Source organism: Cicer arietinum, chromosome 4 (assembly GCF_000331145.2).
Source record: "Cicer arietinum cultivar CDC Frontier isolate Library 1 chromosome 4, Cicar.CDCFrontier_v2.0, whole genome shotgun sequence".
Classification (NCBI taxonomy): Eukaryota; Viridiplantae; Streptophyta; class Magnoliopsida; order Fabales; family Fabaceae; genus Cicer; species Cicer arietinum.
Window position 1 is genome coordinate 65,125,707 of NC_021163.2, and position 25,996 is coordinate 65,151,702.

Genomic DNA, 25,996 nt, shown 5'->3' on the forward strand with positions numbered 1-25,996 from the left:
CTTCTTTGACTTCCATTAAATCAATGATTCTCCCAAGAATACGCATAACCCAATAGTCGATTTCCTTGTTGTTCTGCAGCTTCCCCAATCCGCATCAACATAAGCTGCAATTTTAAAACTAGGGGTAGCAGGAAACAAAAGGCCTAAGCTTGTACAAGATTTTAAAAATTGCAAAATATGATAAACAACTTGTAAATGACATTTTCCAGGTTTAGTCATGTATTGGCTTAGTCTATTGACAGAAAAGGATATGTCTAGCCGTGAAATGGTGAGGTACATGAGTCTATCAATCAATCTTCTATAGACAGTGGGATCATCTAGCAAATCTGTTGTGTCCTAAAAAAAGGACATATTTGGCTCCATAGGAGTTGACATGGGTTTGGCATCAATAAAACCAATATCTTCAAGTAGTTGGAGTGTATACTTTCTTTGGCATAAATGAATGCCTTTTGTAGATTTTGCTATTTCTAGCCCAATAAACTATTTTAAGTCACCAATTACTTTAAGTTTGAAATGTTGCGCCAAAACCTTTTGATGTTTTTGAACAATGGAAGAAAACATGTTAAACCATTGCCTAAAGGCTTGTCTCAGCCCATAGAGGGATTTATGAAGCTTACAAACCATGGTATCCCCCTTAATTGGATATCATTGTGGTAATTGCATGAAGACTTCTTCATCTAAAATGCCATTCAAGAAGGCATTATTTATGTCTAGCTGCAGCAAGTGCCAATTTCGTTGTGCAGCAAGCGTCAACAGAATTATCACTGTTGTTAATTTAGCTCCTAGCGAAAAGGTATCTATGAAGTCAATGCCAGCTTGTTGTATGTATCCTTTTGGGACAAGCCCGACTTTATATTTGTCTAAGCTGCCATTAGCCCTATATTTAGTCTTGTATATCCATCTGCATCCCATAACCTTTTTTCCTTTAGGTAGAGGCACTATGCTCCAAGTTTGATTGACTTCTAAAGTTGTCAACTCTTCTGCCATAGCCTTTCGCCGTTTCTCAGATTTTACATCTTGATGATAGAATTGTGGTTCGTAGACAACATTGACATTTAATAGGCAATCCTTGTATGCATTAGAAAATTTAGAGTAAGTGAGATGATTTTGTATAGGATGAGCAATATAATCAGTACAAACATAATCATGAAGATAAGAAGGAGCTCTATGTGCTATAGAATATCTTATTGGCAGATAAGGAGGAGCATCAGGTGGCTGATTGGTGGGATTATTATCATTTGTATGAGGGGTGGGAGAATTATCATCGTGATCAGGAATGGGATGAGCAACAATAGTGTGATGGAAATGATCTTGTGCACCAACATGGGACATGCTATGATGAAAAAGGAATATAGTTTCACGGAAAACAATATCTCTAGAGATAATGAATGTCTGGGCAACAATGTCATACAACTTATATCCTTTGTAGCCTAAAGGGTAGCAAACAAAGACATATGGCTTGACACGAGGGCTGAATTTGATTCTACATTGAGGTATGGTAGTTGCATATGCCAGACACCCAAACACTTTAAGATTATTGAAATTAAGGACAACTTGATAAAGAAGCTCATTAGGGGTGACATTCTCCAAGACTGGTGGATGAGTCCTATTAATGATGTGGACAACACTACTGACACAATCACCCCAAAATTTGAGAGGAATATGAGATTGGAAAAACATCGCTCGGGCTACATTAAGGAGGTATTGATGTTTTCTTTCAACAACTGAATTCTATTATGGCCTATAAGGGAATGAGAACTGATGCTCGGTGCCTAATTCCTGCAAAAACTTAGTGAAAGTCAACTCCTTGACATTGTAAGATCTAATGCATTTGATAGACTTATTAAATTGAGTTTGAACAAAAGAGAAAAAATGCTTGATGTGGTGAGCAACATCAAACTTATGTTTAAGCAAATATAACCAAGTAAATATGTTATAATAATCCACAATAGTCAAAAAAAATATGTGTGACCATCATAAGTAGGTTGGGCTATATGACCCCAAATATTAAAATGAATGAGATCATAAGCATGAGGAGAAAAAATATTTTGAGCATCAAAGATAATCTATGAAACTTAGCCAAAGGACAAATAGGACAAGAATGAGAAGAAAAATTTGGAGCAATTCTAAAATTCATTCTATTGCCAACAAGTTTTAAAACAACATCAAATACATGTCCTAAACGAGAATGCCATAACTGACATTTAAGATTGTCAACATAATTAGAAACATTAGGAAAAACAGAAGGAAGTATAGATGCATCAACATGAGCACACTGATTTGTTATATCACCAATAGCCTTTGGAGAAGTAATGACATAGAGATATAAGCCTTGCTGCATATCACCCTTGCCAATCATCCGCTGGTGGGCTGGCTCTTGATTCACAAAATGGTCAGTGAGAAAATTTAGAATGTAGTTGGAGTCCTTAGTCAAAGTACTAATAAACAAAATGTTAACCGTGAAGGTAATAATATAAAGAACATTGCTAATTTGAAGACTAAGACTCAAAGAAACGCAACCAGTAACGTGTACTTTAACCTAAGTTTTGTTAGGAAGGGTAATAAAGGTGTTAGACAAAGAGGCATACGAGGTAAACAAATTTAAATCAGTACAAATGTGGTATGTAGCTCCCGAGTCTACAATCCAAGCATTATGAAATAAGGAATCAAGACGAGGAATAAAACAATTCATGAACCAATGATTAAAGAAAGAGTAAGAGATACCAATTTTCTCCTCAGAAGAGTTTTGAGTAGGTGAGGCTGCAAGATTTAGATAGGATTGAAAAAAAGAGATCAACTGTTGATATTGTTGGGCATTTAGTTGGGGAGGGTCAAAAGAGCCAGAATTAGAATCGACAACTTGACTGATTGAGGGATAAGGCATGGATTGGTTAATTGATTTGTAGCTTGGAGGAAAACCATGTAGTTTGAAACACTTGTCTTTAGTATGTCCTAACAAGCCATAATGAGTGCAGAGAGGACGACCCTTTTTTCATTTGGACTTTGGATTCTTGGTTTGGACATCACATACCATTGCAATTTCAGAAAGGAGATTGAGTAGACTCCACTTGTCTTTGTTTCTCATCTTGAGTTACAAGGGCAAGACCACGGTTCAGAGGAAGAAGATGATCACTCAACAAAATCTGACAACAGACATGGTTGAAATCATCATTGAGGCCCATGAGGAAGGAAATAACGTACTCGTGATGTAAATAATCGACCATAGGTTGAACACCGCCACAATGACAATAATGAGTGGGACGGAATTCACTCAATTCCTCCCAAAAAGCTTTGAACTTAGTAAAATAATTGCTGACAAAGGAAGAACCTTGAGTGTAAGAAAAAATATATTTTTTTAACTGAAAAATGTGAGGCTCATTGTTTTGATGAAATCACATGTGAAGGTCAGTCCAAATCTCAGAAGCAGAGTTTGAGTAGATTGCGGAACCTTGAATTTATTTTGAAACAAAATTGAGGATCCAAGAAGCCACAATGCTATTGTTGCGTCGCCATGCGAGAAATTGAGGATCATCTTTAGTCGGTTGCGCAATGGAACCTTCTGCAAAACCTAATTTGTTGCGACCAATAAGCGTCATCACCATTGCACGCCGCCAAGAACCATAATTTTCCCCTGTAAGGTAATGGGTAACAAGAACAAGACCATGATTATCTGAATTAGAGATGAAGAAGGGATTGATATTTTTGTTGTTGTGTGGATCCTCCATGATGTGAAGAAGAAGAGTAAAAAAAACTATATCACATCTGATACCATATTGAAGTTCATTATATCATGAAGAAGGAATTTTAATGAATGTATTACTGAATTGCATTGAACATAAATTGAAAAGAGATTGCAAAAGAAGATTTATTTTCTTAAGTGCCAATCTAAACAATTCTATATATATATATATATACACACACTTGAATTGGAGTGAAAAAGGGGAAAACAAAAAAATAACTTCCTAACTAATTTGTCTATAACTGATCCTAATTGTATAACAAACTAACATAATTGAAGAATTAGAACTAATTTAATACACATAGATAAAAATGGAGCAATATGTCCAATATATATAGGTTTATAGTAATATTCATCATATCTTTCACATATAAAAAATATTATAGGTTTATAGTAATATTTACCATATCTTTCTCGTATAAAAATATTTATTTCTATTTTAATTTTATACTCCTTAGTTCCAAATTATATACATATATAAAAAAACCAATTCACATTATACCATGCGATAACTTTTTTATTTAGAAAATGATGTTGTAAAACTTAAAAAAATGATTAAGAAAAAATAGTTATGCATTGTCAAGGTAAACCCATTTTACATTGACAAAAAATTAAAACCAAATATTTAAATGTTATTTTTATAAAACAGTTTTATAACTTGTATATGTGAATGTGACAGCAGAATGAATGATTATTGGGTGAGAGTAACACAATGTCTATACACCTCAATTGTACTTTAAAATTAAGCTCCATCTATAATGTAATTAAAATTTTAACACTTAAATATGGTATGACGATTACAATTTTGTATCCTAGTTTTTTATGAGTAGGAATTCAACTCTGTTATTACATGATTTTTCAACTCATAGAAACTATGCATCAACTAGTTGCGCAAGACCGAGTCCGAGTGGTATTTAGAATTATATATTTTGATTACGTGTCGTTAATAATTTAGAATTAATAATATTGTTAGAGGAGTAAGTATAGTGATAAGAAAACCGTGGCCTAAAACAAATGAACCGGTTCATGTTAGGCTTTGGGCGGCACTAAAATTTCATGCACTCTCACCTTATTTTCTCTTTCATATACGTAGTCCAAGAAAGCGACAAGCCTAAGATCGTTTAAATAGTCGTCGTTTCTGTTAATTCATTGTCGTTTATAAACCCACTCGAGTCAATTACTTACCGTATCGGCGTCGTGCTTCTTGCCACGAAATTTCCAATCCTTTCAATTCCATTTGCGCGTCTCTCTTTTCATTTTTCGTTTACTTTTATTTATTTAAATTAGTTAATAATAATTTGTTTCGAATATTCAACCGTGCGAATATACTTCATTCCCTTTTAGTCAAACTCGTAAATTGTGTTTACTTATTTATTTATTTATTTTTCTCTCGTCCAATCCCTGTGACTCTTATTTGAAATTTGATCCTCGTGTTCAATTCTTAACTGAATTTCTGTTTTGGACTTTGATACTCTCTTTTAACACTAAAAAGGTATGCATGCTTTGTTACTTTTTTTGTTATCAATTTATCATATCATAAGTTATGCATGTCAACGTGTTATTATTGCTTTCATTTTAACCAAAGTTTAATTGGCTTTCTTTTTTATTTTTATTGTGATTAAAGTTTTGTAAATTCACTCTATACTATATGAATATTTGCAGGATTTGAAATTTTATTCAGCTTATTAAATAATGGGATCGGTTTGTTCGGCTGGTAAGGCAGAGAAAAATAAAAATGCTGATGTTGAAGATTCTGCGGGGAATTTTAACAAGTTGAAGAGTTTTGTGAATAGAAAGGGAAATTGTTATTCAAATTCAAAGATTAATGGTCGTGGTAAAAATCTGAAGAAGCTAAACTCTGGATTTTCCGGTGAATTGAAATTAGTCAATCACACCAATTTCAACCGAACAGGGAGAAAACAGGTAATTCCCCTCTCTGCTGATTTATGGTGTTAACTTTGTTGTAAGCTGTGACCGTTAATTAGTAGATTCAAATTATTTTCCAGAAATGAATTACACAATAAGAATTTAATAAATATATGTCCATGGTGAATTATTTTCCATGAAATGAAATACACAATACGAATTTAATATACATATTTTGATGGTGAATTTAATAAATTATTTTCCTGAAATGAAATACATTGAGAATTTATAATATTGCGGCACGGTAAATACATTTTGAGCTATGAAATACAACATAGACACTCGATATAGACACCTATGATATGATAATGAGAAAATATGTAAGTGGTCAATTGTAATCATATCCGTTTATATCTTTAATCTAAAATATCAATGTTATATAAGTTTTAAGAAGTAATATCGCGATTCCAAGTGATAATTAAATATTATTGGAATTTGGAAGTATGTGTAAAAGTTTTTTTACCCGATGTATAACTTTTTAATTTTAGTCGTAATTTTAGTCCTCGGATAAACTTCAAAATAGGCACTCAAAGAACTCATTTTTCACTTTGTAAGTAATAATCATGGTATAATAATGTTGCGTTAGGAAATGAAATTAAGAGGTAATCAGAATCATGCTTGTAATGCATTAAGGGTTGATTATAAATAAGTTGGAAGTTCAGGTAAAAGTACAGATTTGTTTACATTTATACATATCACTGACCAAATTTTGCACCAACGAGGAGAATTTTGTTTGTTTTTGCATCTTGGAAAATTTTAGAGACTTCAATAAGTGTTTGCTGAAACAGTTAAATGATTTTGTCTACATAACTCCAACTTCATTTAGGCAATGAACTGTTTTTCAGATTCTCTAAACTGTATAGTTTAAGTCAATGAGTTGCTTTTTTAATCTTTTATTTGAGTTCCTTAAATGGACTCAGATTCTGTTATTGGAATTTACTTTGATGTGTCACAATTTGATTTATGATGTCCTTCTTGTATAGGTCTCCCGGAAAGGGTCCTTTCTAGGAAGAGCTGGAGAGAAGGCAGTGGAAGTTCTTGACTCAGTAGGAAGTAGCATGCCCAAGTTAAGCACAAGTGGTGGTTTTAACACTGGCATGGTTCATAGAAGGAATAAAATATCTATATTGGCATTTGAAGTAGCTAATACAATAACCAGAGGAGCAATTTTGTTTCATTCACTTTCTGAAGAAAACATTCAGTTACTTAAAAATGAGATTTTACAATCAGAAGGGGTGCAACAGTTAGTTTCTACTGATACAAAAGAGTTAATAAGTTTTATTGAAGCTGATAAAAGGTTCCCACTTGTTAATAGTATCATAAGCTTTTTCGTAGAGATTTAAAAATCCTATGGATGTATATTTTGCTTTCTCTTATTAACTTTGAATTTTGGGCTAATTTGCAGGGAAGAATTCTATGTCTTCTCCCGGGAAGTAGCTAGATTTGGAAATATTTGTAAAGACCCTCAGTGGCATAAACTCGGTCGATATTTCTCACGGTGAGTTTGTTTGATTTTACATGCAAACTTATGACAAGATTATAGTAAATCATTTTGATAGAGATAAAAAAATAGAAACATTTCAGATTATATTTTTATCCCATAAACAATTTCAGATTAGATTTGGATGTCTTGAGCAACAAACAACCTAGGGTAGAGGCAGAAAAGACTATGCAGGACTTGTCCTCTCTAGCTCAGAATACTGCTGTAAGCAAATTGTAACTTTCAATAACCTTACAGTTTAGAATATGCACTTTTGTAGCATAGCACACCAAATTTATTCATACTTGGTTAGTGTTCAAGCTATTATCAATGTTGTTTAGATTGCCAATGTTTCCTACTTCTGGCGGGGTTAAAGTTCTGCTATTTTTTACAATTAGTATGTTTAGTTACTTCTTTGAATAAGTATTGTTCTTTTCTCTGCTTAGGAATTATACCATGAGTTGAATGCATTGGACCGTTTCCAACAAGATTACCATCAAAAGGTTAAGGAGATGGAGTCCTTAAATCTTCCTCTCAACGGTTAGAAACTTCTTCAAATAGTTTCCCCTAAAAAGTTGTAACTCTAAATTCCAAGATTAATATAGTTTTTTCAGAATTTGCTGAGATTATTTTATCATATGTTTTAGTTTGAATCAAATTTGTAATCTTAATATCATGAATCATGATCTCTAGAAAGTCTTAGACAAATGATTATATTTACTGTTATCAGCAACGAAGTTTTTGACAAGTCAAGTTCTATATTATTGTAGGGGAAGGTCTCACAGCTTTTCAGAGTGAGCTTAAGCATCAAAGAAAGCTTGTGAAGAGTTTGCAAAGGAAATCCCTTTGGTCCAAAAATTTGGAGGAGGTATATGTGAATAGGATTCTAATAACAAATTTAAAAGTTTGCATGAAGGAATAGTTCCTCATTTGAATATAAAGTGTTGAATTTCGGCACATTTTACAATAGTGGACTTATTCTGTGTATGTACCTGCTACAGATCGTTGAAAAGCTTGTTGATATTACCACACATATACATCAAGCAATTTTGGAGTTCCTTGGAAACAATGGTATGAAAACAGTTATCATTCATGAATTCGAAAACAATTGCTAAGTGTCTGATTAATTTGTGATTCTGATTATTTATCTACAAAAAATTTATGAATTTGTGGATTCTTAGTAGGTAAAATCACAGTAAAAAATCATAAGGAACCTCAACGACTAGGCGAAGCTGGTCTTGCACTGCACTATGCTAACATTATCAATCAGATAAATGTGATAGTAAGTCTCTAGTTTGTAATATGCTTATGACTATTTAGTAGAGACTAGGGAGCAAGGTTTTAACTATTAAATAACCATTGCGGTTGCGGTCACGTGCGATATTTAATATTGCAGAAAATTGTGCGATATTTAATATTGCAGAAAATTGCAATAAAGTGAACTTTTTTAAATTTTAGTGGACAGTTAATTTGTTTAAATAAAATGTTGTTTTCTAACTTGATATCAGGCATCACGCCCAACCATTCTTCCTCCAAATATGAGGGACACATTGTATAAAGGTTTGCCCAATAATATTAAGAATGTCCTTCCTTCAAGGTTGCACTACGATGATGTTATGAAAGAGGTAGGTGACTTATGACCGTGTTTTTTTACCTGTTACTTGAAGATTGGAGTTTAATTTCTTGTTTAGAGTATGCTAATTGGAAATTTTGTATAGATCTCCATTACTCAGGTCAAAGCTGAAATGGATAAGAGTCTACGATGGCTTACTCCATTTGCCATAAATACGACCAAGTAAGATAATGCTATTTTTCTTTGTCATGCTAGCCCAATGATCTTTATTTGAATTGAAAATTAGGAATTTGACTTTTAAACAAACGAGTCACTGTAAAAGAAAAGTTACATAAAAAAAGTGATTCATACTCATTCATTCAGTATCTTCAACCTTTTGGCCTTCGTACACTTTATTTTTATGTAACTTGATGTTAGTATTCTGGTGGAATTGTTGTTGATGATCCATATCGTTGGTACTAACATTTTTGTTTCTCTTTAATATTGAATTTACTATTTTGGTTTTCCAAACTATCTCTCATTGCCTTTGAATGTTTTTCAACCTATTTTAGTTTTCCAATCTTTCTCTCATTGCATAATATCTTTTAAAAGTATTGTTATGAACTAAAGTGTGTTTCGTTATCATAAGATGCATTTAAAAAAAAAGCAGATAAGAGGTAGTGAAATGTCCCTTTGAAAGTATTGTTATGAACTAAAATGTGTTGTTTTGTTATTATAAGATGCATTTAAAAAAAAAAATCTGATAGAGGTAATAAAATGTCTCTTTGAAATTAAGTATTGTTAGGAGTAAAATGACCCTTAATTATGTCATAAAATACCTAGACAATTTAGTGACACAGTAATTTGTTATGATTGAGGAAAAAGTTACACGTAATTTAAATAAATCCAATTTTTGGATGAAAATTCAATGAAAGACTTAAATGTCCTCGTTAATTTTTATGATTTATTTATAGTTGTATTTTTTCTTATAAGACACAAAACTCCGAATTTACTACTTTAAATCTTATTTTTACACAAATTAAAAACAATTTTTCTGAAACAAGAGCACGTTATTTACTCACTTTTTCTACTAAAGTGGTGCCTCATGCTTATTTTTTTTCTTCTTATATCCATTTATGTGGCAGAGCGCACCAAGGTTTTGGATGGGTTGGCGAGTGGGCAAATGCAAGGTTGGTTAGTTTGCTTGTACTTGTACTTGTTTTGTGATAGATAATTAAATTTGTTGTGGGCTTTGTAGTAATGAATTAGGAGGAAAGACAACAACCAAAGAAAGTAACCTTATTCGACTTCAGACATTTCATTATGCCGACAAGGAAAAGGTAGATTTTCACATCCTCGAACTATTGGTTCGGCTTCACCATTTGGTTACCTTTGTAAGAAACAGACACAACTCCACAAGACGAATGCCTACAATAAGAACTTCTCCTACCAACAACAAGGGACTTCATTTTCAGTCAAAGATGTTACAATTCATATCCTTGACTGAGTTTTCTGAAGAGGATAGAAGGTTGTTGGAGGAAGTAACTACAAGGAGATGGATTCCAGGAATTAGCAAAAGTGAAAATCTTGGTGGGACCAATAAAAAAGAAGCCATGGTGTGGCATTTCAGCAACAGTGTTGGGAGTTCACCAGCTAAGTGGTTCTTTGCTACAAAATTGGGCTTGGATGTTATGGATGGCCTGTAAGATGATTGCTTAAAATATTGAGGGTTCAATTTTTATTTTCCAATATATTGACAACCATAGCCAATTTTTTGTTTGTTATGTATACAAAAAATCAACTTTGTGTATTTAAACCAATGTCTTGTCTATTGTTTGTTTTGAAACTTCCAGTTATTTTTGTATAGGAGGAGAGCAACATGGAACACCTTTTTGGTATATATATATATATATGATTTGATACGTTTTGAAGGATAATTGTAAAAAGAATATATACTTATTTTTATGTCCGATTCCTTGATAAGAGATCTTTTTTCTCTAGTAATTCTTATTAGGGCTATTGGCCACGGATTAAGGGTTTATAATATGGTCTCTAATGCTTTTCAATCTATTAACAAATATGTCTATAAAAGATTTCAAAGTATTGTTATTCCAAAACGTGTACCAACACACTAAATTTTTAATATTATTAATTAAAAAATTAAAAAATTAGTATAAATAATTTGAACTATATTAATAATATAATAAGCTTAAAATAAAAAATAGAAAAAAATTTACAACTCGATTTGGCCCTTCAGGTATGGGCTACATAGGGATCAGATAGATTAACGGAGAGTGCCCAATTGTCGTAACCAGGCTTGGGGCGAACACCCAACTCGCATATTTTAAGCGAGACTCAACCACTCCTCATATCCCCGTAACTGCCTGAAGGATCATGGTTTAACAAATTTACAATTTTCTAATTTTTATAGCAGCCAATATTTCCTACATTAAAATATTACTCGATGTGGGACTGTAACGTGTGAAGCGCATTTTGCCCACTGAGTGAGTAACTCACATATGCTATGTAACAACCTACCACCACTTGCTCTAATTCACGCTTTAAACATTAGGGGAATTAATTAACTAAGCTCAAATCAAATTCAAATGGTATATAAAACGTGATCGATCATATTTATCCGTGTCTCATGGATCAGATATTCTGCCTAATGTAATCCTACCTCACCTTATATTCCTAATGCATAGGGCCAAACTAAATTATGATTTAATCCATCTCTAATTAACAGACTGAGGGGGTTATTTTGGTATATATCCAATTGTTATTTTTAAATAGTAATCCTAACTCTTAATTTCAAAAAATACAACATTATCTAAATGTAAATGTTCTAATAGTGTTTATTGTCATTGTTCAAACAGAGAAAAATAATTAAAATTACGTGTATTTTATCTTATTTTATAATTAAAAAAAGTACTAATTTGCTACAATATATATCATATTATCAGTAAGTTTATGGACATTCAATTTTAAAACTAATTGAACATGCTATTAAATATATTAAGTAGTTAATTTTATATAACCATTCTCTTTATTCAATATATTTTTTATTATATTTATTCATATAATTTTTTCTAAAATTGCAATACATGCTCTTAATTAGTATTAGTATTAATTGAAGTTGCGTGCTTAACATGATAATAATAAGATAGGGAATCAAGGCTACTGTATAATTCAAATTCATATTTTTTTCTTCTTACTTTTAGAGTTTTTTAATAGCAAGTTGAATCTATTTTCTTGCGTACTAGTAAGAATTTTTCCAACCAACTGCCATACGAAGAATATACATTATATAATTTCAATCCATTTTCAAATAGGTAGAAACAGGATTATAATGATGCATCCTATATTCTGAAAAAATGTCAACCTTTAGTGGTTACTTCATACCAAAAAACATAAAATAGATTTGTTTATAGTTAATGCATAAAGATAATTGGATGAATATATCGTATAAGGTCTGAAACGTGTCAAAATTGCAAAAGTTGCCAAATTAGACTTTCTTTTTATCCATTCGGTATGTCTCCCCTTGAAAGGTTATAGCTGCTGGCAACTACTACTAGCAAAAAGCTGATACGATTCATGGAAGCTACACATAACAAATTCTATTGAAATTCAAGCCAACCTTTTGTTCTTTTTACAAGTTGAGTCAATTTGACTATATTTGTTCATAAACATTTGTAAAATATATTTTTATATTATATGATAGACACAGTTATGAATTCTTTAGAATAAATATTTCTCTGAAATTAATTTCTAGTGCTTTTCAATTTTTATTTAAAATCAAATCACTTATTACACCAATTCAGTGGAAATAAAATCTTACTCACCCTGATGTGTCAAATATAAGAAAAATGAATTAACACAAATTAATATATCAGATCTATAATAGCAAAAATAAATTGAAAGAAATTCTGAATAATCATTTCATTACACTTCATGAGTGGGCTCCATCCATTGTCCCTTTATGCCATGGCTGGTGTCAACAGCTAAATTTTTACAATTGTCATTTTGTGAAATGATGTAGAAAAGCAAAAAAAACACGTTCAACGTTACTTTGGTCAGATGCTGTCTCAGCACCAGCACGGGTTTCCAAAGTGAATAAAAAAAAGCCACGTTATAACCAACGGGTCCCATTAAATAATTAATTATTCCAATTCCCTTTTCACCCCCACTTCTCTATAAATACCCTTTTCCACCTCCTTTTATTGATCTAAAAAAATCTCTCACACCTCTTTATATAGAAGATTAAGAACTTGGATAACGATTGTCTCCTAGTTCTTTTTCTCTTACACCATTCACATTAATTCTTCAATTTAATATTACATTACAAGTTTTTGAAGCTTATAGACAGCATCCATATGGATCACCACCAAGCAACAATATCATTTTTTTCATTCTTACTAACACTTCATCTATCATTTTCAGGTAACTATCATTCCAAATTACCGTAAAAAAAAATAAAACAAACATTTTGGTTCATAATTTGACAATTAAATTAAAATTGTCATATAACATTGTAACGTATGATACTAAGCTTAATAAGTAGTAATAAGGTGATTTAATTAATTTTGGTGAATATTTGCAGGGGTAATTTCGACAACATTCACGCTAGTTAACAAATGTGACTACACAGTGTGGCCAGGAATTCTTTCAAATGCAGGGGTCCCACCACTTCCAACCACCGGCTTCATTCTCCAAACCGGCGACTCCACCACCGTCGCCGCACCCACCTCATGGGGTGGCCGATTCTGGGGCCGAACCCTCTGTTCCCAAGACTCCACAGGAAAATTCTCCTGCCTCACCGGCGATTGTGGATCCGGCAAAGTCGAATGCGCCGGTAACGGAGCCGCGCCGCCAGCAACCTTAGCTGAGTTCACTCTAGACGGCTCAGGAGGTCTTGACTTCTATGACGTTAGTCTCGTCGACGGCTACAACGTGCCTATGTTAGTGGTCCCTCAAGGTGGCTCCGGCGATAACTGCACCACCACGGGATGCATCGGAGATCTAAACGGCGCGTGTCCTTCGGAGCTTAGAGTTATGAGCGTGGATGGGAAAGAGAGTGTCGCGTGTAAGAGTGCGTGCGAAGCTTTTAATTCGCCGGAGTATTGTTGCAGCGGCGCGTATGGGACACCCGACAGTTGCAAACCTTCTAGTTACTCGGAGTTGTTTAAGAATGCTTGCCCACGCGCGTATAGCTACGCGTATGATGATAAAACGAGCACATTCACTTGTGCGAATGCAGGAGATTATAGTATCACTTTTTGTCCTTCTCCTACCACAAGGTTAGTTCGTTTACCTTTTTTTATCCCAAAATAATAACGGTCCAAAAGTTACCGTTGTGTTGTTTATATAATTTTATTATTATTATTAGGGTTTAATAATAATAATAATAATGATAATAATATAACTAGTGGGTGGATTAACGTTGGGTGGGATTGAAGGTGACATTTTCACTTCTCTTGTTTCATTAGGATGTATTTTTTTGTAGTTCTTCAAAACATAAAAATGGGATTATTAATAAGATTTTAGTGAAAAATAATTAAAATTCAAATAGCAATAAAGATTAGCATATTGGAAAATTGTGTCATGTTAATTCATAAAAAGGTACAGTTAAAAAGGAACAAAAATGTTTTGACATATCCTAATTGTGTACATGTTTAGTTTCTTAATACATTAATAACTCGTTAAATTTTGTCTTTTTCTATGATATATTTGATTATTTATTATTTTATTATATCGTTGTAATAAATAATTTGAATGATTTTGATAAAACAATAATTAATTAATATCATAAACACACATTTTTTTAAATTATTATTTTTTAATTATATTTTATTTTAGAGGATTAAGTTGAAGAAGAGAGTGATATTAAGGGTGGACATTTGAAAAATTTCTAGTTTTTTTTAAGTAAATAAATGAACTTCTAGCTTGGGCACCGTGATTTGGTGGATAGTCAATGTCAATAGAGAATTTATGTAAAAACAATGACATTTATATATTAAAAAATGAATAAATTAAATAAAAAAATTATTTTACTAACTATTTTTGTTAATTTTTAGTATATTATAATATTATAAATATATAAATAATAATGTATTAAAATTTAAAAAAAAAGTCAATTATTACGTTACTAGAAGCAACCTAGTTGAGTGGTAGCCCATGATATTGGCCGGCAGAATTAATTATGAGTGTCAGCCAATGTGATCGGTCTCCTTTGTGAGAGAGACTATGGACCATATTCATTCATTCTTTCGCATTGGATTCTCAAAATATAGGTCACACACATGCCAAGGGTTATCGTTAGTTACACACCATTATTGGTTATTCAGATATATGTCCCTATCAATGTAACCATTAACGGGTTAAATTCACGACCGTTAGGCAAATCACATTGTGACTCGTATTTGATACGTTAAGCTATTATAATATTGGTATAGTATGCATTGAATGTAAAAACAATGCAAGAAAATTACTAGTAGATGCTTATACGTTGAATTTAATTTATAATAGTACATATTATATGTATAAAGAGTTTTTATACTATTAATCAATCACTTAAAATCATATTATGATATATATGTATTGTAAAAAAATTTAATACATATTCGAAGTCTTACATATTGTGTTTGAATTTTCAGCCAGAAGGCAACACAAGGGCAAGACACAAAACAGAACAATTATAATTCTAACTCTGCCTCACCGCAGCATAACGACAGCACAATGGTGTATGAAGGTGGTTTTGATCAAAGTGAAATTTCACATGCCACATGCACCCATGTGCTCCAATCACAAACTATTGCAGCCATTATTAGTGTCACTGTGGCTATTTGGCGGTTATGCCAACTCTTGTGAGGATATTTTCTAGTGTTTGGCCCATAACTATCCAATATGAGCCCAAAAAGGATTAATGTGGGACCCTCTTTAAAATTTGACTTATTTGCTTGATTAGCATGAACCATGTGACTTAAGTATGGCCCATTTGGCCTTAATGACTAGGACATGACTCATTTCAAGGGCATGCATGCTTGCTTACCAACCGTTTCAACTTTCATGCCGATGACCCTACAACCCTTGACATTTTGTCCTAAATATCCTGAGTTTCGGATACTTGTGGTGGCGTTTCTATTACATATATTTAATTTATGTTATACCTAACCAACCACATATATTTATTTATATACATAGGCTATAGCAATGTAGATGACAACTTAGTTAGGGATATTTGAGTCTTCTTCTCCACTTTTGAAATTTATTCTAGTTATAATATTTTTTAGTCTGTTATTGATCACTAGGAATACTATTATTTCAATTCTTTGTATCGTGATAAATTTCATTCATTTATTGGTTGGATAATGTTTTTTATGTAATATTTGGCTACAATAAGGAAATGGAAATTCGTGTATACTATGGTGTTCAATATATATATATATTATCTGCAATCTTGCATAGCATTTATAGTTCAATTTGTCAACATTTCACGTTCGTGGTACATGTGTATAGTCTTGAATACTGTTGCTAAAAGAAGTGAAATATTATAACCAAATATATTGAAAATGATATGAAATAGTTTTTTTGTCAAATAATAAACTCACTTACTTGTTGATTTAAAGGCTAGAAACTTTGTTTAATAAGTTATTTATAATAGGACGAAAATTAAAGAATTAGCATAATATTTATGGACAATAAAATAAAAAAAATTTAGATTAAATATATTTTTAATCTATTTAAATATATTAACTTTTAATTTTAATTTCTCTAAAAAAATTATTTAAACTTTAATTCTTTTAAATTTTATGTTAGTAATTTTAGTTTGTGAAGTTATCTATAAAAAATTAGAGCTTCTTATTATCACCCAAAAAATAACAAAAGAGAAGCGACATTGCAAATCCAAACTTATATTGAAACATAGGCTAAGTCTAATGAATGGTGTGCTCCCGCCACATATTTAATGGTATTATTTAGTCATTAGTGATGTCATGCAGCAATCATATCACAAACAAACATTTTATTCACATATATATAATTTATTTAATATCTCACCCAATATTATTCCATGCCTTATTATGCTGATGGCTATTCCTATATCTTATCCTACCCCCGCAACTTGATATTAATTTCATGTTGAAGCTTGAACTTATTTACGCTCATTCTTTCCGGTAAGAATATTGCATTCAATTTTATACATGAACTAAAACATTATTTACGGTTGACTATTTAAGTCTATTTTCAGAAGTAGAATTTTAATTTTAATTAGAATAATTAGAGATCAGATTTTATTTATTTTTTGGTTGAATTTTGTATTACTAGAATTTAGTTTCCTTAAAAATTAAAGAATTAAATCAAAATAAAAAATATATATTTGTGTAATAAAGTCAAACAGTGGATCAAAGATTCGATAAATATATTTAATTAATTTAACAACTCTATTTCATTCAAAATAAAATTGAATTTAATACACTGTAAAAATCTAAATTCATTAAGTATACTTAACCCAGTTAATAATTATATCCCGTTTGATTAAACAATTTAAAACCTAATACAATAAACTAATAAACTAGGCTATAGATCACCTTTATTTCTTCATGGAGTATATATATTAACAAATTATATTATTTCACTTGGATAAAAACTTGTTTTTTTCTTTTCCTTAAACAATTAATAGGATGTATGGGTAAGAACGAAATTTAAAACTCCATCAAAATTATTAAAAAGACTTTTTCAGAAGAAAAAAAAATGGAAATCTATCAATAATCTATAAGTCTAAATATCTTGTCAGAAGTGGGATTTGAACCCATGCCCTCTCTCGAAGACCAGAACTTGAGTCTGGCGCCTTAGACCACTCGGCCATCCTGACTTGTTGTTTTTGTAATTACTAATGTCATATTACTCTAATCTAATACAATAACGTTAATTAATTGTTTTTTTCTTCTTTCTGAAAAGACGTTAATTAATTGTTTAATATATTTTGGAAGAAAAATCATACTGAAAAAAATTTAATGTTATATTATTTTATTTTTTTTACTATATGTCAAACATAATTGTATATATGTTTACAAGATAAATTTATTTTGTAATCTTGAAAGGTTTAACAAAATTTTAATAGTTGGCAGTTGCATTATTTTTCACCCATCCTTCCAAAAGGTTTAGAACTTGTTAATCTTTACTCATTACTTTAAGCACTTCGCTCATAAAGCGAAAAGAGATTAAACTCATTGCTTTAAAATCTAGTAGATCTTCTCAACTCAAACTCGACTGGTGGTTCAACTGGAATCTGCTCATCATGGTGAGGCACATGATCATCAGTTACATTCTCATTATTTACCTGTATATCTCCCTCATCAACAAAGGTTTCTGCAGGAGGCTTAGGCGCAACATTTTCAATGTAACTTCTGGAATTTGGTTTCTGTTTTTCAGCTTTATCAAAATCTTCAATAGTTTGGTCTTCAAGAAATATCACATCTCGGCTTCTGATAATTTTCTTGTCAACCGGATCCCACAATCTATAACCAAATTCTTCATCACCATAACCGACGAATATACACTGTTTGGATTTACTATCAAGCTTGGACCTCTCATCTCTTGGAACGTGAACAAAACATCTGCAACCAAAAACTCTCAAATGACGGTAAGAGACATCTTTCTCTGTCCACACTTTATTTGGAAAATCACCATCAAGTGGAATAGAAGGAGAAAGATTGATCAAATCCACAGCAGTTTTCATTTCTTCACCTCAAAATGATTTCGATAATTTCGCATGAGAGAGCATACATCTGATTTTGTCATTAATCGTACGATTAATTCTCTCTGCAACACCATTATGCTGAGGTGTCTTTGGAACTGTTTTCTCAAACCTGATTCCATGTTCTCTACAATACTCTTCAAATGGACCTCTGTATTCGCCACCGTTATCTGATCGAACACATTTCAATTTCCTTCCCTTTTCTCTTTCAACACTTGCATGAAAGTGCTTGAAGACTCCAAATACCTGGTCTTTAGATTTCAAAGGAAATGCTCACACTTTAATAGAGTGGTCGTCAATAAAAGTAACAAAATATGATGCACCACCAAGAGATTTACTATCCATCATACAAACATCAGTATGAACTAAATCAATAATATTTTGCCTCCTATGAGGACCAGTATTATGAAAAGAAACTCTATGTTGTTTTCCAACAAAATAATGAGTGCAAGTTTTCAGAGACGTACCTTTCACAGGAAGAAAGTTTTTCTTCGCAAGTATGTTGAGTCCTTTCTCACTCAAGTGACCGAGGTGCATATGCCATAAATCAGAAGATGCATCTTCAATTGCATTCACTTCTTCCTTGCATAACTTTGTAGGCATCCTATAAAGAGAAGTGAAAATTTGCTCCTTTGCAACCACTAGGGACCCTTTGGTGATTTTACATATACCACCACCACCAAAGTAAGAGTGATAACCCTTAATATCCAAGGTTTTCACCGAAATCAAATTGAGACGAATATTAGGTACATGTCTAACATTCTTCAATTGAAGCTTGCAATCAATCCCAGTTTCAACCCAAACATCTCCCATACCGATAATTTTACATACTCCTTCATCTCCCATTTTTACCATGCCAAAATCACCAGCACTGTAAGATGAGAAGAAATCACGCCTAGGAGTAACATGATATGAGGCACCCGAATCAATAATCCAAGTTGAATCATGACATGCAAGGTTTATGGAATTATCATCACAAACAATGTAAACATTATTAACAGTTGGAACTATTTTTTCAAACCTGATTCCATGTTCTCTACAATACTCTTCAAATGGACCTCTGTATTCGCCACCGTTATCCGATCGAACACATTTCAATTTCCTTCCCTTTTCTCTTTCAACACTTGCATGAAAATGCTTGAAGACTCCAAATACCTGGTCTTTAGATTTCAAAGGAAATGCCCACACTTTTCTAGAGTGGTCGTCAATAAAAGTAACAAAATATGATGCACCACCAAGAGATTTACTATCCATCATACAAACATCAGTATGAACTAAATCAAGAATATTTTGCCTCCTATGAGGACCAGTATTATGAAAAGAAACTCTATGTTGTTTTCCAACAAAACAATGAGTGCAAGTTTTTAGAGACGTACCTTTCACAGGAAGAAAGTTTTTCTTCGCAAGTATGTCGAGTCCTTTCTCACTCAAGTGACCAAGCTTGCTACGACTTTCAGAGTTGTCGCGTCTATGGAAGTTTCTAGATTGACTTCTCCCCCGTGACTCTGTAACTAGTGCTTCTGACTTTGAGGAAGAACTAATCAAACCACGTTCCTTTCTTTGAGCCTCTTCATTCAACATGCTCCTTTTAACTGTTGACATTTTCAACTTTCCACTTGGAGTTGAATTGGTCAACGTCACAACAAGGACTTCCCAATTATCAGGCAAGGAACTCAACAATAACAACGTTTGCAACTCATCATCTAATTTAATTTATGCAGTTGTCAACTGATTCACTGTATTCTGAAAAATACTCATATGCTTTGCCATTGAATCCCCATCTTTGTATTTCATATTCACCAGCTTCCGAATCAAGAATGTTTTATTTTGCACATTCTTTCGTTCATACAACTCTTTTAATTTTTCCCACATCTTGTTAGCATCTATTTCAGTTTCAACATGTGGATAAACACTAAGATCCAACCACTGTTTGATCAACGCCACTGCCTTTATATTCATCTTCTTCCAGTCAGCGTCAGATTTATCTGCGGGTTTAGCAGTGTCGCCCTCAATAGGATCATACAAATCTTTATTGTATAACATGTCTTCCATGAGAGTCTTCCAAAGTGTATAATTAGAAGAGTTGAGTTTAATCATATTGGACCTTTATTTTCCTCCTCCATTTAAATGCACAAATCAAATAACCGAGCTCTGATACCACTTTGTTGGGAAAACCAGAGATAATTAGCGATAACTATCTCAATAGTGCGGAATATTTTTTCCACCACCTGTGCAAATAAATGGCCAAACAGAAAATACAATTCCACAAAGCAAAACTAATTGGCAGAAAATTAAATATGAGACAAACACACTTTTTAACGTGGAAAACTTCCCTCAAATTGAGAGAATAAAAATCACGCGACCTAGTTCAGTAAAACTTCCACTATAATAATTAATTGGTACATAAAGAGTGTTCCTAATAAAAATAAGGAATATCAATCAACAATAATAACCCTATAATAACCTTATAACAACATTCCACTAAAGTGGGTATGCCAAAGTAACTCTCAAAGAAGATAAAACTACTCAAATTATATATTAGAGTAACAAACTCAATGGTAGGAATAACATACTAATTTTGTAGATCAAACGGAGCAAGTTTGATACACACCTGTTACCACCACCAGAACCAAACCCTTATTTTTTCTTCTCTGGCAACCGTTCTTCTTCCGTTATTTTTGTGTGTATTTAAATCTCTTTTATTACCTTCAAGTGGGCCAAGCCCATTAAATTTTTTTTTTCAATAATAACAATAATACTATTAAAATTGGTGGATTCCCCTTGAGAAGTGAGCTCACCCAACAGTTTGTGTAATAAAATCAAACAGTGGATCGAAGATTCGATAGATATATTTGATTAATTTAACAACTCTATTTCATTCAAAATATAAAATAGTCAATACAATATAATGAATATAATGATGTATAGTATTATAAAAAACCTTTGATTGAAGAGTATAACACTAAATATATTTTGCTCAGTGGAGTTCTAAATTAAATTTAATACGATTTGAAAATCTAAATTCATTAAGCATATTTAACCGTGTTAATAAATATATGTCGTTTGATCAAACAATTTAAAACCTAATACAATAAGCTAATAAACTAGGCTATAGATCACCTTTATTTCTTCATGGAGTATATATATTAACAAATTATATTATTTCACTTGGATAAAAACTTGTTTTTTTCTTTTCTTTAAACAATTAATAGGATGTATGGGTACGAACGAAATTTAAAACTCCATCAAAATTATTAAAAAGACTTTTTCAGAAGAAAAAAAAAATCTATCAATAATCTATAGGTCTAAATATCTAGGCATTCGGTGAGGCATCTAATGATGGATAAATTCATGCAAATATGCAATTCTTCAAGTTATAGATGAAAAAATCATATACTAATACTCTCTCTATCTCATATTATATGTATAATATTTATTACTTTATTTCTCCCTTTTTTTTACTGAAAAACTTATAAATGAAAAATAATACAGGAGAAAATGAAAATTAATGTCAGAAGTGGGATTTGAACCCACGCCCTCTCTCGAAGACCAGAACTTGAGTCTGGCGCCTTAGACCACTCGGCCATCCTGACTTGTTGTTATTGTAATTACTAATGTCATATTACTCTTAATCTAATCCAATAACGTTAATTAATTGTTTAATATATTTTGGAAGAAAAATCATACTGAAAAAACTTTAATGTTATATTATATTATTTTTTTACTATATGTCAAACATAATTGTATATATGTTTACAAGATAAATTTATTTTGTAATCTTGAAAGGTTTAACAAAATTTTAATAGTTGGCAGTTGCATTATTTTTCACCCATCCTTCCAAAAGGCTTAGAAACTTGTTAATCTTTACTCATTACTTTAAGCACTTCGCTCTTATACATTTAACACGAACTTGAAAAACCACTCCAGACATCGGAAGTGGCATTGGCTACGTAGTGGAGTAATATCCTAATTACAAGATCTCTATAAATAGATCAACTACTCATAGTTGAGAGGATTCAAACAACTTCACTTTTCCACTAAATATTCGAGTATGATTATGACATATGGTCGGCAAGGCTCATTTAAAATCCTAATACCACAATCAGACCGAGACATTAGTTCTTGTATCGTTAAAATTTAATCTTCTCACCATCTCATTGTAAAACTCGTCTTACTTGATATGATCTTTATATATATATATGTAAACTTTTAAGAGTACTTTTATATAAAAAAAATACTAATAGTACCCTTAGTTTTGTGGAAATAATTTATTTTCGCTGCATATTCCATCCAATTTAAACCGTGTGTTTTTACAACATGTAGAATAAAAGTCATCATCAGATTATAACTCACGTTTCAAAAATCTAATCGGAGTTTGTTTGATGAAAGAAAGACAATCCGAAGAAAAGGAAGTAGAATCGATTCCATTAGCCACCATCAAATAGGCATGGGGGCTGTGATTATTTAATTAGGGAGTGATATAGCGGAATATAAAAAAAAACGTAGTGTTTACTTTGCTTGGCTTAGAATCTGAGTAATTAACATGGTTTGTACTTGTACTATAGAAACCAAAGCCAACTTTGCGGGTATTGCAAGCTTGGTACCATGTCATTTGCTCCGGTGGCTAATTGTGATTTGCAATTATGTTGTCAGGCAAAGACATATTATTAACAGCGCTTGCTGGTGTTAAAATCAATAAGTTATGTTTAAGTACACTACAAAATAGCTAGTGTAATCAAGTAATTTAATGACTGCATTTTTACAGCTGGGTAATTAAACACAATGTTTATCATAGTTGTTTTGGCAATGCATTTCAACTGTTGTTTAGGTGGAACTTCGCCATCGCATGCAATAAAGACTGATCAATTATAAATAAAAGGAAAGCTGAATGGCTGCTACACTATTTTTAAGAGGAAAGGAAGCAAAACAGAAGCAGTATTTCTTGAACAGTACTATGTTAAGACTAATGTGCTAAGGCAAAATTCCAACGGATGAGTCCCTTAACTTAGAAACTAATACTCATGACAGGAACTTTTACAATGAATCGCAAAGCTGAACTGAGAAATAACCCCAACTCACAGCTACATCAGTAAAAAATGTGGATGTCCGTGCAAATCTACAACTCGTCCTTGACATCATCATTTACCTCATCAGCTTCAGGATTTGAAGTAGATGTTTCTTCTTTTGTTTCACTTTCAACCTCAACTTCCGTGTCATCTTCCTCTTCAACTGTTGCTTCAGGACTGATGTCTAAGCTAGTCTTCACTGAATCATAAATCCTGGATGCAAAATCCTTAGGATCATTCAGCAAGAAACCACTTTCGAAGAGTGCAGTCTGGTACATCAGCTGTGCTGTGTTCTTCACGCCCTCATCCTGAAATGTAAGCCAATTGTGTCAACCAAAAAACCCAACTATGCTGAAGGAAAGAGAGTCGAATCAATCAAGTAAAGCAAATACAAAGATTCTAATTTAGAACGTACCTCAGGGTTCTTAACTACTCTCTCCCGGAGTTCCTTGATAATGGGGTGTCTAGGATTGATCTCAAGAACTCTCTTGCCGCGCATGTATGCTTGCTTGCTAGCGTCTGACAAAGTTTGAGACTGCATGATTCTCTCCATGTTTGCGCTCCAACCAAATTTTGATGTAACCACGACACAAGGAGTGTTATCCAATCGGTCGGATATCTTCACATCATCCACATTATCTTTTGAAAGGGAATTTTTCCACCACTTAGTTAGATCCTTAAAGGATTCTTTTAGTTCCTTGTCTTTAGTATCCTTCCCAAGTTTCAGACCCTCCTTGGACACATTTTGGAACTTCTTATCTTCATAGTCCATCAGATATTGCATCAAGTATTCATCAACTGGATCTGTGAAGTAAATAACCTGTAGTGAATTGAAAAGAAAATACACTTAGAAGACATCATTTTTTCTAAATACAAAATAAAGACAATTTCTGGAAGCAGAAGACTTCTCATAAAAATTCAAACAATTATAATTGCACCTCAAAATTTTTCTTCTTAAGCCGCTCAAGGAATGGAGAATTTTCCAGTTGTTCTTTGCTGGTTCCAGTTATGTAAAAGATATCCTTTTGTCCAGCTTTCATTCTAGATATGTACTGATCGAGAGATGTCAATTTACCCTCGGACTTGGAGCTGTATATAAGTTTCAGGAATCAGCTACATTGTTAACTGATGAAATGGGGAAATTACACTGCCCTAAGAATTTAATCACAAGGAAATTAGAAAATTATAAGGTACCTCTCAAATCTGAGCAGTTTTGCCAAACGATTTCTGTTGGTGGCATCCTCAATGATACCAAGTTTGATGGATTTTCCAAACTCATTCCAGAACTTGGTGTATTGACCTTTCTTCTCATCGATGTCAGATGACATCTCTTCTGCATCGAAAGGTAAATTGGTGGAAGTGCAAAGTCAATGAAGGGAATTCAGGAAACCTCCCACTTACATTTGGAAAGGGATGAGAAAGAAAAACACCCAAAAACAAAAATACAATAAAACAAAACAACTCATATGGGACTGACACGGGTTAGAAACCATAAAAGAATTGGAATTCTGGCACATGGATCCCAGCAGTCATTACACCATACCTTTCTTTTCTTTGTCGGTGGACTCATCAGGATCCTCATCAGCAAGCCTACGGATCATATCAAGGGCTTTCCTAATAAGTTTCTTTTTGATTGTCTTCAAACTACTGTGTTGTTGAAGCATTTCTCGAGATACATTAAGTGGCAAAGAGTCGGAATCAACAAGGCCCTGTTCCCAATGCCAAAAAGAACATTTATTAAGGAAAACCATTTTGATCCTCATAAGATATACTCGTCTGCAATGACAAAGCACATCAACTTACCTTCAAAAAGCTTAGATACTTAGGCAACAATTCATCAAATTCATCTGAAATAAAGACTCGTCTAACATACAACTTCAGGTTAGATTTGTTTGAACTGTAATAACTCTCGTATAAGTCGTGAGGGGCTTTAGGTGGCACATAGAGGACTGCCTTGAACTCGACATCGCCTTCAGCAGTAAAGTGGCTCCATGATAAAGGTTTTTCATTGCTAAAATCCTGCACAACATAAATCCTCAACATTATAAATATTAACAAGCTCAGAGAGTGACCGTGAGGTATCACATAAATAATGATGGCAATATTACCTTGGCAAGAGAGTGGTAGAATTTGGTGTACTCTTCTTCTGTTACTTCCTTTGGACTCCTCAGCCATATAGCTTTCACATCATTTAAAAGTTCCCACTCGTAAGTTGTTTCCTTCACTGTCTTTGTTTTAGGCTTTTTTTCTTCATCTTCATCTTTATCAGCATCTTCATCTTCACTTTCTTCCTTGGAGGAGCTTTCAGCTGTTTAAGGAGTAAAATAAGTTAGGAAAGACAAAATAAATTGAAATAATATACAATAATACAACAATGGACAAACACCAAAACAGCATCTCGAAAAGGAAGATCCAACTGAATTCTTAAGTTATACATACTCGAATCATCTTCATCACTAGACTCGTCTTCATCAGCAGG

The 25,996-nt window shown here is 32.6% G+C and overlaps 4 protein-coding genes and 3 non-coding genes across 9 annotated transcripts in view; 2 read left to right on the forward strand and 5 right to left on the reverse strand.

Annotated features, from left to right (window-relative positions):
- Positions 1-645: 645 nt before the first annotated feature.
- Positions 646-3,725, reverse strand: LOC140920136 (uncharacterized). Its single transcript, XM_073367468.1, has 5 exons — positions 3,464-3,725; positions 3,096-3,328; positions 2,589-2,986; positions 2,203-2,498; positions 646-1,688 (listed from the first exon to the last, which is right to left on the reverse strand). Exons 1-5 carry the CDS (start codon positions 3,723-3,725, stop codon positions 646-648), a joined length of 2,232 nt encoding a protein of 743 aa, XP_073223569.1.
- Positions 3,726-4,917: 1,192 nt separating this feature from the next.
- Positions 4,918-10,634, forward strand: LOC101496544 (protein PSK SIMULATOR 2-like). Of its 2 annotated transcripts, none has more exons than XM_004499222.4 (13): positions 4,918-5,231; positions 5,402-5,662; positions 6,649-6,962; positions 7,071-7,163; positions 7,280-7,370; positions 7,592-7,685; positions 7,916-8,013; positions 8,147-8,216; positions 8,330-8,427; positions 8,654-8,770; positions 8,864-8,940; positions 9,843-9,887; positions 9,956-10,634. In XM_004499222.4, the coding sequence occupies exons 2-13, from the start codon at positions 5,432-5,434 to the stop codon at positions 10,401-10,403; spliced, it is 1,776 nt and encodes a 591-aa protein (XP_004499279.1). In that variant the 5' UTR covers positions 4,918-5,231; positions 5,402-5,431; the 3' UTR covers positions 10,404-10,634. The 2 variants fall into 2 exon arrangements, with proteins under 2 accessions (XP_004499279.1, XP_004499278.1); XM_004499221.4 differs by having other exon boundaries at positions 4,919-5,231; positions 8,327-8,427.
- A 334-nt stretch (positions 10,635-10,968) lies between these two features.
- On the reverse strand, positions 10,969-11,072 carry LOC113786419 (small nucleolar RNA Z279/snoR105/snoR108). Its single transcript, XR_003472702.1, has one exon. It is a non-coding gene; the product is annotated as a small nucleolar RNA Z279/snoR105/snoR108 (small nucleolar RNA).
- A 1,843-nt stretch (positions 11,073-12,915) lies between these two features.
- LOC101497079 (thaumatin-like protein 1b) lies at positions 12,916-16,114 on the forward strand. Its single transcript, XM_004499223.4, has 3 exons — positions 12,916-13,137; positions 13,298-13,994; positions 15,351-16,114. Exons 1-3 carry the CDS (start codon positions 13,071-13,073, stop codon positions 15,562-15,564), a joined length of 978 nt encoding a protein of 325 aa, XP_004499280.1. The 5' UTR covers positions 12,916-13,070; the 3' UTR covers positions 15,565-16,114.
- Positions 16,115-17,482: 1,368 nt separating this feature from the next.
- Positions 17,483-17,566, reverse strand: TRNAL-CAA (transfer RNA leucine (anticodon CAA)). The gene has a single exon. It is a non-coding gene; the product is annotated as a tRNA-Leu (tRNA).
- Positions 17,567-21,960: 4,394 nt separating this feature from the next.
- TRNAL-CAA (transfer RNA leucine (anticodon CAA)) lies at positions 21,961-22,044 on the reverse strand. Its single transcript has one exon. It is a non-coding gene; the product is annotated as a tRNA-Leu (tRNA).
- A 1,254-nt stretch (positions 22,045-23,298) lies between these two features.
- The window catches only part of LOC101497414 (endoplasmin homolog), a 5,365-nt gene continuing 2,667 nt past the window's right edge, over positions 23,299-25,996 (reverse strand). Inside the window, exons 9-16 of one of the 2 annotated variants that reach the window (XM_073367165.1) lie at positions 25,957-25,990; positions 25,626-25,825; positions 25,321-25,536; positions 25,061-25,226; positions 24,712-24,847; positions 24,456-24,606; positions 23,933-24,337; positions 23,299-23,825 (exon numbers count right to left, since the gene is read on the reverse strand). In XM_073367165.1, the coding sequence (XP_073223266.1) occupies positions 23,568-23,825; positions 23,933-24,337; positions 24,456-24,606; positions 24,712-24,847; positions 25,061-25,226; positions 25,321-25,536; positions 25,626-25,825; positions 25,957-25,990 (1,566 nt within the window). In that variant the 3' untranslated portion in view covers positions 23,299-23,567. Of the gene's footprint in view, positions 23,826-23,932; positions 24,338-24,455; positions 24,607-24,711; positions 24,851-25,060; positions 25,227-25,320; positions 25,537-25,625; positions 25,826-25,956; positions 25,991-25,996 lie in introns of both variants that reach the window. The other variant, XM_073367164.1, reaches the window with a different exon arrangement.